The sequence below is a fragment of the Galeopterus variegatus genome, unplaced genomic scaffold, assembly GCF_000696425.1.
Source record: "Galeopterus variegatus unplaced genomic scaffold, G_variegatus-3.0.2 Scaffold1217, whole genome shotgun sequence".
NCBI classification, from domain to species: domain Eukaryota; kingdom Metazoa; phylum Chordata; class Mammalia; order Dermoptera; family Cynocephalidae; genus Galeopterus; species Galeopterus variegatus.
This window is the reverse complement of record NW_007727328.1, coordinates 35,138-52,229: the sequence shown is the minus strand read 5'-3', so window position 1 is coordinate 52,229 and position 17,092 is coordinate 35,138. Positions and strand designations below refer to the sequence as shown.

Here is a 17,092-nt window from a genome sequence, read left to right as displayed (position 1 = left end):
AAAAAAAAAAAAAAAAAAAAAAAAAAAAAGTGTTGACTCAAATCTTGCTACCCCAAATAATTGCTGTGACTTCTGGTGGCTGTTTCTTCAGGCATCTCCGTTTCTCTCTCTCTGCATTTAATTTTTAACTTTAATCTTAAATAAATACATTCATATGGTTCAAAGTTTAAAAAGTATAAAAGAATATCCATGAAGTCTTCTTTCTGACACCTGCCTAGCCCCCCATTTATCCTCTGCAACCCAACCCCCCACCCCCCGTCTCTTTTGGAAACATTTAATGCATAGAGGCACAAATACTAACATATACACATACATTTTAGTGGCTTAGAGGATCTCATTATATGGGTGTATCATAATTTACTTAGTCCTCATGGATGAGCAGTTAAATTCAGCCAATTTTTATTTCTAAAAACACTTCAATAAGCATCCGTAATCATCCATTTTATTGCAGTTATCTTCTTAAGATCAGTTCTAGAAGTGGGATTTCTGGGCCCAATAGTAGGCACACGTTAAATTTTGATCTTGCAGGGATGAACTTCAGGTAGACCTAAGACCTAGTTTTGCAGGAAAAAAAAGGTATATTTGGAGGATGGACCTTCAATTCATCTGGTTCATGTTGGTGGTAAACACTCAAGCATGTGCTGGGGTCATTTTGTAATAATTCTTTGCACCTGGTTAGCAGGCAGGTTTACAGCCAAAGAGGAGGCCGGGGACAATTAAGTTCATACAGGAATGGGAGGCTGTGTGCTTTTTGTTCCTGGCAAAATCACCACTCTGCGTAGGAAATACTAGAAAGTATCAATACCGGACAGGTGCATTTTCCGCTGGGGAACTGGGGGTCTGGGAAACTTGTGTTCTGTCTGGGAGTATTCTACTTTATGCAACCATCTCTACAAATTATAGCAATTACATTCCCTTTAACTTTTCCATTGGCGTCCTTCCACCACTCACATCACTGTCCCATGATGATGTGTTCGCATTTACACACTGCCAAACCACCCTCTTTGAGAAAGGTTATACCCATTTATACTCCCACCAAACATCTGTGCATAAAAGTCCCTATCTTTTCATTGTCTTGCCAGCATTTGGTTTTGCCAATGTTATGTTTGCCAATCTGTGGTTAAAATAAAAAGATATTTCATTTTGGTTATTTGCATTTAATTAACTTTTAGTGATTATCAGTTTTCATATGATTATTGGGTACTATATTTCTTCTTTTGTGTATTTCCATTTCAAGGCCTTTAATAATTCTTTTGATTGTCTGTTTCCTCTTTTCTTATTGATTTATACAGACTCAATGTATATCAGAGTCTATTACATATGCTGCAAATATTTTTCTCAGTGTGTTGTTTGTCTTTCAACACTGTTGATGGAGATGAGGTGGTTGTTTCATATTTTAAAAAATCTGATATACAAGGGTTTCTTTTACTAAATGTCTACTGTAAGCATTTTTTAATTAAAAAATGTACAATTATGTAATACTTCAAGCATATCCATCACTCAGATTTAATATTTTGTCATATTTGAATATTTAAATCATATATTTAGGTCACTTTTTGAAAACTGACTTATGCAGATGTGGCTGGTTTAACAGGACAGTGGGATGACTTAGTGTGACTCAGTTATGGCACTAGCTACAAGATATGAGCGACCACATGACACTGAAGTATATGCAGAGAAACAGCTACCAATGCAGGGAGGTATTTTTCTCTGAGCAGGTTCCTGAACTCGGATCACAATTATGGTGGCGTGCCCCCGACACCAGTGGTCCAGTCGCAACACTTTGACTCCAGCTCTAATTCTTAATATTGTGAAACCACCTAATTCTCAGTATTAAATCCCTTTCCACTTGAAATGTCTATTTCTATTTCCTGAATTCTGATATAATTTTATCTTCTTCCCTTTATCTAGAGCCAAACTTGAGAAAACATTGTTTAAATTTTTTTGAGTCAGAAAAGATAGTATAGACATTTTGAGCACTATGAGACAGACTGCGAGGGTTCAAATACCAGCTGTTTAAGATCTCTGTGCCTTCAGTTCTCCTTATGCATAAAAATGGAATAATATACCATACATTTATTGAGAAATCTATCCCATAAACACCCACATGGGTTAGGAGATGAAGGTTTGAGATCACATGAGGCCGGTAGCTGGGGCTGAGACCACTGTATAAAGACAGAAAAAGCCCTGAGGAGAAGGAACAGGGTGCACGGGGAAAACCATCAGGAGGCCAGCATGGCTGACGCAGGAGTGAAGCCGCTGGGAAGGCTGGCAGGGGCCAAACCATGAAGGGCCTTTTAGATCCTGGTAAGGAATTTGCATTTTACTCTAAATTCAAAGCCATTGAAAAGGATCAAGCAAAGAAATGACATAATATGGAGAATGGATTTCTGCAGCAAAGTAGATATAGGGAGATTATTAGGAGGCTAATTTAATAATCCAGGTGAGATTTGGTGACTTAGATTTAGGTGCTGGTGGTGGTGGGGGGTGAAGGTAGCTACGAGACCACAGGTGCAGGAGATTAAGTACTGCAGCTGGGAAACGAGGCAGGGCTAGGGTTCAGAAACGGGAGAACCCTGATTATTAGTGTGAATACTATGCAATCAGGCATGAAGCAACTTCATAGGAAAGTTTTGAGCTGTTACTGTGAAAGAGAGATATATACAAAGGCATCTCACAGCAAGAGTCATGGCTCTGTTCAGTTAGCTCAGATTCCAAGAAGGCAGGTTCTATCACAGGCAAAACAACTTTAATACAAAATAACAACTACAAACAAATACCACTGATCTTATAAAGAGAAGACAGTTATCAAAGAGAATACAGATTCACGCAGTGTTCAGTCCACAAAGCTAGAGCATTATGAAAGTATTCAGCCCCAGGCAGCATTTTTCAAAGCCTTTTGGAGTGAAATAAAACTTTCAGTAGAAATCAATTGATACTCAATGTTCAGATATTATACTTTGGGTGAATGTAAAAACAAATATGAAAAGTAATAAATGAAGCCCTTAAAGCAAAAATGCGACATCCCATCTCAAGACAGAATGGACAGAATGAGAGTGACATGATCAGGGAACAGAGACTGCACTGCTGGGGACTGCTCTCTTAGCCTCTCTAACTTCTGACTTCTCACATTCTCTAGCTGCTCATCGTGCTTTTCTTCAGAGACTTATAACTCTATGAGCTTTGTTTTAGTTTCTTATAAAACTTAATATGAAAAACTTGAGAACTGAGTCCTTCTCGGTAAACCCTTGTTATCCTAGATTAAAATCCAACCTTGTTACCATGGCCTACCTGGCTTTTAATGATTTCACTCTATTAAGCCCCCCAACCTTATCTCTCAGCTCATCCCCACAGACACCCCACACCAGCCATTAGTTTCTGCTATTCCCTGAACACGCCAGACTTGCTGACACCTCCAAGTCTTTGTGATTACTGTTCCTTCTATTCCCCTTTCATAACGGGTAATTTTATGTGTCAATTTGACTGGGTTAAGCAATGCCCAGATAGCTGGTAAAATATTCTTTCTGGGTGTGTCTGTGAGGGTGTTTCTGGAGAGACTTAGTATTTAAAGCAGTAGACTGAATAAAGGAGATCTGCCCACATTGGTGAGGGCAGGCATTATCCAATCTGTTGAGGGCTAGATGGAACAAAAAGGCAGAGGAAGGGTGAATCCTCTCTCTCTCTCCTTGAGCTGGGACATCCATCCCTCCCTTGGACATTGGAGCTCCTGCTTTTCAAACCTTCAGACTCTGGAACTTCAACCAGCAGCCCCTGGTCCCTATCCCCTAGTTTTTGGGCCTTCAGACTTGGACTGAATTAGACCGTGGGCTTTCCTGGTTCTCCAGCTTGCAGATGGCAGACCGTGGGACTTCTCTGCCTCCAAAATCACACGAACCAATTCCCACAATCAATCTCCTCTTATAGACATCTCCGTCTATCCGATTGATTCCGTTTCTCTGGAGAATCCTAACTAATACACCTCCTTAGGCATTCTCTAACTCCTCACTGTGCTTTTCTTCAAAGACCTATAACTCTTTTATTGTTAGAATACACCAGCATGTAAATTCCACAAGGGCGAGGACTTTATCTTGTCCATTATTGTAGCCCCAGCATGTAGAACAGTAGAGGGTATCTAACAGGTGCTCAACTAAGCTTATTTCTATGGTTCTCTCAGAAATTTTATACACGAACACCCTGTAATAAATTCCTTTCTGCTTAAACTAGCTGGAGTAAATTCTGTGGTTGAATCCTGACCAATACAGAATAAAGTACCAGAAGTGGATGTGGGGAGCAAATTCAAGGCCTTGGGAATCTGGGATTGGCTATCTAATTTAATTGGGTCTAAAGGCAGGAAGATCTGCCTACCATCGGCTGGGATACTGCTGGATGGGCACTCAGTGACAAAACAGTTATTTAAATTACCACCTGGTCATCTGGAATCAAATGCCTATCCAAGGCAAAGCTTTGGTGAACTAAATGGGATGGGACAATATGGGGAACATAAGTAATAAAAGGAACATGGGGTGGACTAGCTGCTCCTAACATAACTGGAGAAATTAAAGAAAAAAAGAACAGGTTCAGAGTTTTAATATCTTTGTTCAAGGCACAGTTAGGAAATCAGGTATTTCAATGGTTACCCAAAGAACCCCTTGTTTCTTGCACCTGTAGGACTCATTTCACTTTTATAACTTAAAGAGTAAAAAGTAGGGTAGGTTAGAGACCGCTGGGGCTGCTAAATAGGTATTTAACACAGGATGTGCCTGAACATGCCTCACTCTTTCTAGTGTCTCTGCATTTATTTCTCCAAGGTTGTTCATCTGGCAAACTCCTTCCCTTTTTCAAAGTCTCAGCCCAAATGCCACCTTCTCTGCAGAATCCTCCCAATTCCCCAGGGCCAACAGATGTTGGAGGTACTTCTCTTGTGTACCCTTTGCATCAACATTAACCCAATCAACATGACCATTTGAAACTGTTACTTTGAATATCTGTTGCTTCATTAGACTTTAAACTTCTTTTGTTGTTGGCTGGCCAGTACAGGGATCAAACCTCGGACCTTGCTTGGTGTTATCAGCACCATGCTCTCACCAACTGAACTAACTGGCAGATTTTAAGCTTCAGATTTTAATGTTCTTGAGGGCAGGATTGTGCCATTATATCTTTGTATCCTCTGCACCATTGTAAATGCTCAGTAAAATATTTTTAAGTGGTGACTGAAAGAATGCTAGGTCCTGAGGGAGCTATTAAGATGAATTAGATATGAATTATGCACTTAAAAAACTTATCATCTGGTGAGAGTATGCTTATAAAAACATATATAAGGTAGTAAATACCAAGTACCGTAACAGGAAAAAGATAAAATCCTAAGGGGATTCAAAGGAAAGAAGCGATTCCACCCAGATGAAGGAAACTGAGAGATGTTAAGAATACTTGGGATTTCACATTTTAAAGATTAAGACAGAAATAGGGAAAGTGGAAAAGGTTAGAACATTCTAGGTTAGAAAAGGAGCATGAGCTAAGTCCTACAGGCAGGAAAGCCTTAGGGTGCATATAGGGAAGAGAAAGATGTTCAGGTCAATTAAACTGGTGTATGTATTGTATGTTTTATTTTCAGGGCCTTGAACAATACATGAAATAAGCATAAATTTCTAACTTTATTAAAATGTATGTTAATTTACAAATTAATTTATATGATGGCTGAACACATCTGTCTTCTAAGTCAATGTACGGAATCCTATTTAGCTCACAATAAAGTTGAACTATGAAATAATACACCATTTTAACAGTTTTTTATATTAATTTTAATTTTAAAAGTAATATATGTGCACTCAGAATATTGGGAAAATTCAAAATAAATTTTAATTACACTTAACATCCTACTATGTTACCTCATTTTTTCAAGTGTCATCTCGTGAACATTTCCTCAGGACATTAACTACTCTTCTACAGGACACTTTCTTTTTTTTTTTTTTTCCTTTTTGTCTTTTTTCGTGACCGGCAATGGATCGCAACCCTCAGTGTCGTGCCCGTACCGGACCGGGACCGGCAACGGGATCGCAACCCTCGGTGTTGCGCCCGCACCTCGCTCAGCCAATGAGCGGCCGGTCTGTATGTGGGATCCGAACCCTCGGCGGGAGCGCCGCTGCGCTCCCAAGCGGCGCACTGTAGCAGTGCGCCACCGTGCCGGCCCTACGGGACGCTTTCTAATGGGCCGAAGGCATACTGTACCATTGCAGGGATATATCAAAACACATGTAACCGCTTCTTCACTATTAGAAAATTAGGTCATCCCAATTTTTTTTTTGCTATAATGAGGTGTTGAACATTTATATGTATAGATTTTCCCCCATCTGATTATTCTCTTATGACAAATTTCACTAAATGGAATTTTTTGGTCAAAGGATGAACACAGTCTAAAAATTTTTCATACATATTTGCAAAACTGCCCTCCTTAATTTCACTCTGTCGAGCTATAAGTAAGGACTGATTCCCTGTTTGACAATACCCAGTACGCTGATTCTTGAAAACTCTTCACCAAATAGGTGAAAAAATGGGACCTAATTTAAAATTTTTTAATTTCTGTGATTAATAGGGAGGATAACCATGTTTTTATAATCATATGGGTCACTGCTCCCCTCTTTTGCAACGCTTTGCTTTTTCACGTCCACTGCAATGTAAGCTCCACAAGGTGAGGCTACTGTCTTTTTCCGTTTTGTTCCCTGCTGTGTTCTTGTCACTGCTGTGTTCTTAGCACCTAGCTGGGTGCATGGCAGGCACTCACTAAAAATTTTTTTCTTTAATCTTTTTAAACATTTTATTTGCAAAATCTGTAAATGTAGATATAAAATTTATTAATTTTGGCAAATAATTGCCATTTCTTTTCTAGCTTTGTTCATGGTTCTTCTTTGTCAAATGGTATCTCTAAAACTACTGTGATGTGGGCCGGCCCGTGGCTCACTCGGGAGAGTGTGGTGCTGATAAAACTACTGTGATGTAATAATTGGCAGTTCAAGGTCCCTTTTTCCTTGTTTTTTTAAAAAATTTCTTGTTTTAGTAACTTTTTCAAGTTTCAAAAAAAACCCTATTGGTATTCTGATTACATTTTTGTGCAATAAATAAATAAATGGGAAAGGCAATATCTTTACAATATTGAATATTTCCATTATTCAATTAAATTTTGTACGTGGAATTTGTAGTGCTCTAGAGGTCCCTATCTGAATTTCATCAGTTTAAATAAATCTTTAGGTGATTCTCTTAGATTTTATAGAACAATAATATCATGCAAATAATTGACAATCTTATCTCATTTCCAAAAGCTATATATTTTATGTTTTTGTTATTACATTACATTGGTTAGTGTTCTCAGAGCAATGTGACATTATAGTGGTGACAACTGACATCCTTATCTTATTTCTCACTTTAATGGAAGCTCCTTTAGTGTTTTATATTGAGTATAAAATTGGCTGTTGATCTGAAGTGGGTTGTACGTGTGTGTTAAGAAAGTATATAATAGATGGTAACTAAACTGCTTGAATAACTCTGGTGATAGCAAATAAAGTATACAACTTAGAATACAAGTGCTAAAACAAATGTACTTTATGTATTTTATGGAAAATCTAAATATCCAAGTCATAAAATAACCTGAATAAAAAATTGAGGAAGTGGAATTATTGAGCAAAAGACTACAAAACTCATCAATACCATTTAGCTAACACACTGCCACGGATTTAATGTAAATGTCTGCTAGATTTAAACTCAGTCTGGATTCTAATGTTGGTTCTCAGAAATACTATATCCCAACTCTCAAATCTGGTTAAACTGCCTAGGAGCCCTCATAGTTAATCTGTGTTTTAAATTTATTTATTATATTTTCAGCTCTTCTCTTTGATTCTGTTGTTGCTACATGTTTTATGTGTTAAATTTTATTCCCAAATTGAAGCATTTCACAAGGCAGCCTCTGTCTACTATTTGTAAACCAAAGGAAAAATGCTGATGAAGTAAGATAATCCATCACTAGAGTGACTATATAATTTATCATCCGAACCAGTGTTACAGTATAAACCAGGACTATCCCAGGCAAACCAGCACATATGGTCATCCTGCCTATAGTGAGGGTGACCATAAAATTTAGCATATACATTAGCACACTTTTGAAAGGGGACGCGGATCAGATAGGACACTGGGACAAAAGCTATAAACCAGGACTCTTGGGCAAACCAGGATATATGATCACTCCTAGTTATAACTCATCTTCCTTGTTGTTTCCCCAATATAGTAGACAAATCAACTTTCCAAACCTTGTATCATTTATTCATAAAGATAAATAAAGAGAGAACACAGAGTTTTGTATATAGTAGAAGCTCAATAAGTACTTTGCAGGTCCAGTAGAGAGTCTTAGGTACAGGAACTTACATTGCATGTCTCCACTTCAGTATCTGTAAGCCTGGCTTGACCAAAAAAAAAAAAAAAAAGACCACCCTACAACTGTGCTCCTGCTGCTCAACAGTCTGGGAAACGAGAATTCATTATACATTAAAAAATATGCCCAGAGCACCAAACTAATTTGCTTTCTATGTGCTCCCTGCCTAAAAGAATGGCAGAGTGACAGAGACAGGTCACACAGGTAAGCCAGATGCTTGTGCTGCAGCAAAACCACAGTATGGAAGCGAGGCAGCATCCCCACCAGTGGAGGAAGGGATTCACAGATGCTGTAGCTCGATGCAAAGGCTACGTTTACCCTGATCAAATCTCCTGTTTTGGGGTAGGTCAGCAATTTATATCTCCTAAATGAAATTAACTTAGCCCGAGAAACAGTGATTTGCCTAAACTAAAACAGATAGTTAAGGCAGGAAGGCAAATAAAATATTAGTACTGAAGTATGTGAGGAAATAAGGTGGATTTACTATGGAAGGACTGGGTCCAGGGCATGCATGGGTGCAACATAGCCAAAGCATCAAAGAGGTACATTCTCAGAGCTATCACCAGAGACCAAGTGGAGTTGAAATCTGCCTACTTTTTTACCTTAAAGCTCATTCTCAAATTGGGGCACTTGTAACCCAGAAGGTACTGCCTGGGCATTAACTTTATTTGAAGACTTGAGAGGGAGAGGCTGAGGGATAAAAGCATTATTTTTATTGGAAAACAACACTGCCTGGTTCAGACCCGCCTGTAGCAATGACTCCAGAGCTGGCTGGCTGACCAGCACCCTCTGCTGGCAAAGAGGTAACAGTGAACCGTTTTTTATCATTATGTGTTCTTGAAAACTCTGTGTATATCAAATTATATTTTAAACAAAACACTAGAATGAATTAGTTGAGAAAACCTGCAGCACAAAATATTTGAAAAGGAGAGATAATATGATAATTATTATCCCGCTTTAGAAAATGAAATTCTGTTTTTTTTCTAAAAACAGATGACTGACACATCAAAAGTGAAAGTTGGCTGTGTGTTCCTGAGGGAATCACAGGTCTTGTTTAATGTGTGCCCCACGAACCAGCAGCTTTTGTGCTATCTGGAAGCTTGTTAGAAATGCAGAATCTCAGGCCCACCACAGACTTCTCAACTCAGAATCTGCATTTTAACAAGATCCCCAGAGGATCCCTATGCACATTAATTTTGAGAAGTACTGCCCTAGGCCTCAGTTTCTTCTGCAAGAAAATAAGGATGCTGCATGAGAAGCATCTCTAAGATCCCTTATAGTTCTGAAAGTGTAAGATCTTTAGGATAAGAAAAAATTTACAGTGAGAACTTAAGAATCTCACGTGTCAAATCCTATCAGATTAAAAATAATGATAACAAAAACCTTTTTTTTTTTTCCTTTTTGTCTTTTTCCGTGTCCGGCAACGGATCGCAACCCTCAGTGTCACGCCCGTACCGGACCAGGACCGGCAACGGGATCGCAACCCTCGGTGTTGCTCCCGCGCCTCGCTCAGCCAGTGAGCAGGAACCAGTCTGTATGTGGGATCCGAACCCTCGACGGGAGCACCGCTGTGCTTCCCAAGCGGCGCACTAGCGCAGTGCGCCACCAGGCCGGCCCACAAAAACCTTTATGAAAAAAATGTATACATCGCTGGGGCAACTCAATATGTCTGAGCACCAGTGCAGTGCAGGCAGGGACCAATCAATGTTGACACCTACCATGGCACTGGTACAGTCCTATGGAACCCTGTGTGCCAGAAGGTGCTCTTTTAGTTGCTGGTTGGTAGGGGGAAAATTGGGGAGGGCTGTCCAGGGGAGGGTGAGGGAGGGGAGAGGGCATGTAAACACTGGGCGTGTGGATATTTACCAACCAGAATGGAAGTGCTTCAATATGAAGTATTCACACATATCAGATAAACATCAGAGCAGCCAAAGTCCAAAGTGATGATCAGCTTATTTCCCAAAGCTGCTGATACAAAGGAATCTAAGTCCAATGGGGGGAAATTACATTTTCTTTTTTTGTAATTTTAGCATGCATATTTCACCCAATACCATGATATTTTAGATATACATATATACAGTTAACATACCTTCAACATACGTATTTCTCTTAGTGCTATTCTCTTGACAACAGGATCATCTTCAGATTCCACAAATTTTTTAATAGCTACTATTTGTCCAGAGGTTTTGTTTCTGCATTTGAATACAACCCCATAAGACCCTTCTCCAATCTTAGCTAATTTTTCATACTTTTCCATTATAGTTAAAATGACAAATTATTGTATTGATTGACTTGCAGTATAATGTTGCACCTGGAAAATAAGATTGACTCACCTTAATCAAGTTATAAAGGACAATTCTCACAGTTTACATAAAACCAATGTGCCCAGGATGTCAAAGGTTTATTTCCATCGATTAATTTTAAATGCACTTTAAAATATCTGGTGATTAAAAATAATGATAACAAAAACCTTTTTTTTTTTTCCTTTTTGTCTTTTTCCGTGTCCGGCAACGGATCGCAACCCTCAGTGTCACGCCCGTACCGGACCAGGACCGGCAACGGGATCGCAACCCTCGGTGTTGCTCCCGCGCCTCGCTCAGCCAGTGAGCAGGAACCAGTCTGTATGTGGGATCCGAACCCTCGACGGGAGCACCGCCGTGCTTCCCAAGCGGCGCACTAGCGCAGTGCGCCACCAGGCCGGCCCACAAAAACCTTTATGAAAAAAATGTATACATCGCTGGGGCAACTCAATATGTCTGAGCACCAGTGCAGTGCAGGCAGGGACCAATCAATGTTGACACCTACCATGGCACTGGTACAGTCCTATGGAACCCTGTGTGCCAGAAGGTGCTCTTTTAGTTGCTGGTTGGTAGGGGGAAAATTGGGGAGGGCTGTCCAGGGGAGGGTGAGGGAGGGGAGAGGGCATGTAAACACTGGGCGTGTGGATATTTACCAACCAGAATGGAAGTGCTTCAATATGAAGTATTCACACATATCAGATAAACATCAGAGCAGCCAAAGTCCAAAGTGATGATCAGCTTATTTCCCAAAGCTGCTGATACAAAGGAATCTAAGTCCAATGGGGGGAAATTACATTTTCTTTTTTTGTAATTTTAGCATGCATATTTCACCCAATACCATGATATTTTAGATATACATATATACAGTTAACATACCTTCAACATACGTATTTCTCTTAGTGCTATTCTCTTGACAACAGGATCATCTTCAGATTCCACAAATTTTTTAATAGCTACTATTTGTCCAGAGGTTTTGTTTCTGCATTTGAATACAACCCCATAAGACCCTTCTCCAATCTTAGCTAATTTTTCATACTTTTCCATTATAGTTAAAATGACAAATTATTGTATTGATTGACTTGCAGTATAATGTTGCACCTGGAAAATAAGATTGACTCACCTTAATCAAGTTATAAAGGACAATTCTCACAGTTTACATAAAACCAATGTGCCCAGGATGTCAAAGGTTTATTTCCATCGATTAATTTTAAATGCACTTTAAAATATCTGGATGTTATTTTGATAGTTTACTTTTGCCCTATGCGGTTCTTCCAGCTATTACAAAGATTTCATATATTATTTCTGATAATGGGTCTGTGTTTACCTCAGTTGAATTAAAAGATTTGTGGAAAGGAACCTTATCCAATCTATTGTTTTTATTATCCTCAGCTAAATGATTAAAATATGATGCTGTAAAACCCAGCTGAAGGAACATTTCATATTCTTGAGTAAGGTGTTTATCTTTTCCCTCCTAACCCATGTGAATACCACAATGACTAGGAGGTGCTGTGTAATGAGACTTGGTACAAAGTGCTTTACTTCCACCTGGTGGAGAGAAGAAAGAGAGAATGGAGACTGCGGAACAAAGCAGCTTTAAACAATAACATCCTTACACTCTGGTTTCTCTTCAGATCGTATAAATCTTTTGCCTTTTACTAAACAATAACATCCTTTTAGGGCATCATCACTTATTGCTATTTGCATTTATTTGTATAAAGGAATAATAGATCCTTAAATTCTGAGCCCTTAAAGAAAATAATGATAAAGCATAAAAAAGGAGGTAGATTTCTCTAATTCTTCACGAATGCTTTCATATCCATAGTGATTTCAATGGAAATACTGGGCTTAATTTTTGTCTTGCTTTGCCCATTCCTGAAGTTTTGGGTGACTAGATTACATGTCAAATGGTGAATAAGGCCAACATAATTAAGAAAATCAGTCTAGGAATTAAAAATATAAAAATTCTAGTTAGTCTCAAAAATCCCACTTTACATTATTTAACAGGATGATATTATTAGATTATATTTGTTAATACAATCTATATTATATACGATTATATAACATATTATATATTATGTATAATAATAATATATTTACAAATGTAATCTAATAATAATAATAATAAAATAATAATAATGGTAGATAACACTTAAAGAACATTGTTCTGTGCAGTAGGTGTAACTTTTATGCAATGGTACAGATGAGACACACTGAAGCAGAATGGAATTAGAACCCAGAAAGTCAGGTTCCAAAGACAGAACCACTCTAACCACATCTTGGTATTAATAAAATGCCAAGTGAAAGAGCTGGCCACTTGTAAAATTTCTCATATTTCAAATGAGTTTACTTTTTTTCTACTTCATTGATATTATCTTTTCCATCCACAGATTATCTCAATGGGGAAAGAAATTATCTACTCTCACTTGCTACCACAAAAATATACAATAGGGAAGAGTGTTTACCTGAGTAAATGATTACTAACATACTATTTTACAATGTTTTTTTTTTTTTTTAGTAGATTCTATTCCCTCTCTTGTTAAAGGAAGAAAACTCAAGCATACACACTCAAGTAATACATGGAAAATCCATCCCAGGTTATGTTGCAAAACCTTATTAACTATGCTGTATTTTTAACCTAAGTATTATTATCTAAAAGAGATTTAGATATAAGCATGCATACATTTGCCTTTCTTTAACCTAGTAACAGGTCGCTGGAAAGAGAACATGAGAAATTAGGAATATGCTTTAGAAAGTTATTGGTATAGAACTTTAGAGATTTATGAATTTAATATACTTGACAAACACTATGGTTACTGAGAGAAATTGTGAATATGATGAAAAGCTTAATGATAAAGTTTTAGTTCTATGTGCTACTTTCTTATTTTCCTCTAAGGTAGTTGATTCGATCTATTGATCTAAGCTTTTCCTTTTTTCCCAACAAGTTCAATAATGACTGACTCCTTAAACTAATATTTAGATCTCTCAGTCATATCAACCAAACTGCAGAAAAACAGAGCCTCAGAGACCATGAGACAAAACCAATAGTACCAACATATAAGTAATAAGATTCCCAGCAAGAAAAGGAGAGAAAGGGGCAGAAAAAGTATTTAAAGAAATATTGCCCAAACTTTCCATATTTAATGAAAAACATCACAGATTTAAAAAGCTCAATGAATTCCAAGTAGAACATATCTTGATCCATCATAGCCAAACCACTGAACACCAAAGACAAAGAGAGTATCTTGAAAACCTTTACATAGACTGAGCAAGAAAAAGAGAGAAATAAAGGCTACGAAAATTAGAACATCCCTACAGAAATTTTAAAAATTAAAAGAGAATATTACATACAACTTTATGTAACCAAATTAGTCAACTTGGTTGGACAAATGTCTAGAAAGATACAAAATACCAAAATGGACTCAAGAAGAAATAAAAAATGTGACTATACCCATAACAAGTAAAGAAAATGAATTGGTAATTAAAAATCTACTCACAAAGAAAAGCCCAGGATCAGACAGCTTCACAGGTAAATTCTACCAAACATTCAATGAAGAATTAATAACAATACTTCACAAATTTTTCCAAAAAATAGAAGAGTAGGAAACATTTCTCAATTCATTCTATGAGGCCAGTATGACCCTGACATGAAGAAATCACAAGATCACAGATTGCTATTCTCAGGAATATAGACACAAGAATCCTCAACAAAATAATTAGCAAACCAAATCCAGAAACATATAAAAAGGATTATATACCATGACTACATGGGATTTACCTCAGAAATACAAGGCTGGTTTAATATCTGTAAGTCAATAATGTAAAATACCACATTAATAGAATAAACAATAAAACTATATGATCACTCAGTATACAGAGAAAAGGCATTTGACAGAGACAAAACCCAACATTCATTAATGATAAAAATCTCAATAAACTAGGAATAGAAAGGCACTTCCTCAAGGGCATCTGTGAAAAATCTACAATTAACATCATGCTTAATGGTGAAAGACTGAATGCTTTACCTGTAGGAATGGGAAAAAATGTTTGCTTTCACCATTTCTATTTAACACTATTTTGGAAGTTCTTGATAGTGCGATAAGGCAAGAAAAAGAAATTAAAGGTATATAGATCGGATATAAAAAGTAAAACTGTCATAATTTGGAAAATCTAAATGAAGCTACAAAAAAAAATACTAGAACTAATGATCAATTTTGCAATGCAATAAGATACAAGGTCAATTTACAATAATAAATTGTATTGCTATATACTGACAACAAACAACTTGAAAACAAAATTAAGAAAACAATTTCACTCACAATAACATAAGAAAGAATAAAATACTTATGAATAAATTTAACAAGTGAAGTGCAAGATCTGTACACTGAAAACTATGAAACATCACTGACAGAAATTAAAGATCTAAATAAAAGGAGAAAAATGCTATGTTAATGAGGTGGAAAACTCAACAAGATGTCACTTCTCCATAAATTCATATACAGATTAAATCCAGTCCTTATAAAAATCCCAATAGGCTTTTTTTGGGGGGTAAAAATTGATGAGATAAACCTAAATTTATACAAAAATGCACAGGACCCTGAATGGCCAAAATAACCCAAAAAACCAAAAAAACTAACAAACTTAGAAGATTTACATTACCTGACTTCAGAATTTACTATAGAGTCACAGTATATCAACAGTGTGTGATATTGGCATAAAGACAGACATATATATCAATGGAACATAATAGTGAGTCAAAAAGAAGCCCTTTTATTTACAGTTAACTGATTTTTGACAAAGGTGCCAAGGCAATTCAATGAGGAAAAAATAGTCATCTCACCAAGTGATGCTAGGACAACTGGATATCCGTATGAAAAAAACAACAACAAAGAAAGTAGACAGCTACCTCACACAATATGTCAAATTAACTCAAACTGGATTATAGACCAAAATATAAGAGCTAAAACTATATAACTTCTAGAAAAAAAGGAGAAAAATCTTTGTGATTTTTAGTCAAAGATTTCTTAGATATGACACCAAAAGTATGACCCATAAAAGAAAAAAATTGATACAATGAAGTTTATCAAAATTAAAATATTTTGCTCCTCAAAAAAACTGCTCCATTAAGAAAACGAGATACAAGCCAGAATACATAAAGCACGTTTATAATTCAACAGAAAGTCAAACAACCCAATTTAAAATTGGACAAAAGATTTGAATAGACATTTCACCAAAGAAGATACACAAATATCTAATAAGTACATAAAAGAATACTATTAGTTATTAGGCAAATGTAAATTAAAGCCACAATAAGATACTACTATACACCTAGTAGAATGATTAAACTCTAAAAGACTGACAATATCAAGTGTTCATAAGGACGTGGAGAAACTAGAACTCTTACACATTACTGGTGGGGATGTAAAATGACACTGATCCACTGAAAACAGTTTGGTGGTGCCTTAAAGGTTAAACATAAATTTAACATAAAGTTAACACAAAAATAAACAGCGATTTCCCTCCTCAGTAACTACCCAGGAAAATATGAAAAAATATGTCTACCCAAAGACATGTGTGCAAATGTTTACTGTTCCTAAGAGAGCCCCAAACTGAAAACAATCCAAATGTCATCAACTGATGAATGGATAAACAAAATGTGAGCTATCCATGCAATAAAATACCATTCAGCAGCAAAAGGGAATGAACTACCTACCGTTACATGCTATAATGAGGATGAACATTAAAAACAAAACCAAAAAAACCCCAAACATCATGCTAAGTGAAAGCCAGACACAAAAAAATCACATACTGTATGATTCCATTTTTGTGAAATTTCTAGAAAAGGCAAATATGCCACTTAGAAGGAAACATTTCCTCTGTGAAAGAAAAAAAAAAAGATAAAACAAAAAATATAAACAAGTTTTGGGTCTAGAGACATGGGAGTTCATTGCACTATTCTTGCAAGTTTAAAATCAGTATATCAAAATAAAGCTGTTTTAAAGTGTCTTATCTCACTTTTCTTCTTTATACAGTATCTACGCCCATTACACCCAAACTACCTTTCTGAAACATCAGTATGATCAGATACCATCCTTCTTCAAAAATGTCTTATGGCCTCCAATGCCACAGAATAAAGTTCAAACTGTAATATGATATTTATAGTCCTTTACATCCTGGCACCAATTGACCTTTCCAGTATTACTTCTCAGATTCTTCCCCAAACACTTTCAGGCCTCTAAGTCTCTGCTTATATGGTTCAATCTCTTATGGTTCAATTCCAATGTCTTTTCTGCATAGCCCTCCCCAGGCCCCACAGGGAGGCTCCTTCTCTCTTGTTAACTTTCCCACTTTTTTTTTTTTTTTTTTTTTTTTTTTTTTT

The 17,092-nt window shown here is 36.9% G+C and overlaps 1 protein-coding gene across 1 annotated transcript in view; it reads right to left on the bottom strand.

Moving 5' to 3' along the window:
* Window positions 1-10,673, bottom strand: part of CDKL4 (cyclin-dependent kinase-like 4) — a 38,825-nt gene extending 28,152 nt beyond the window's left edge. Inside the window, exons 1-2 of the mRNA XM_008575617.1 lie at window positions 10,506-10,673; window positions 806-890 (exon numbers count right to left, since the gene is read on the bottom strand). Of these exons, the coding sequence (XP_008573839.1) occupies window positions 806-890; window positions 10,506-10,673 (253 nt within the window). The remainder of the gene's footprint in view (window positions 1-805; window positions 891-10,505) is intronic.
* Between the last annotated feature and the right edge of the window lie 6,419 nt (window positions 10,674-17,092).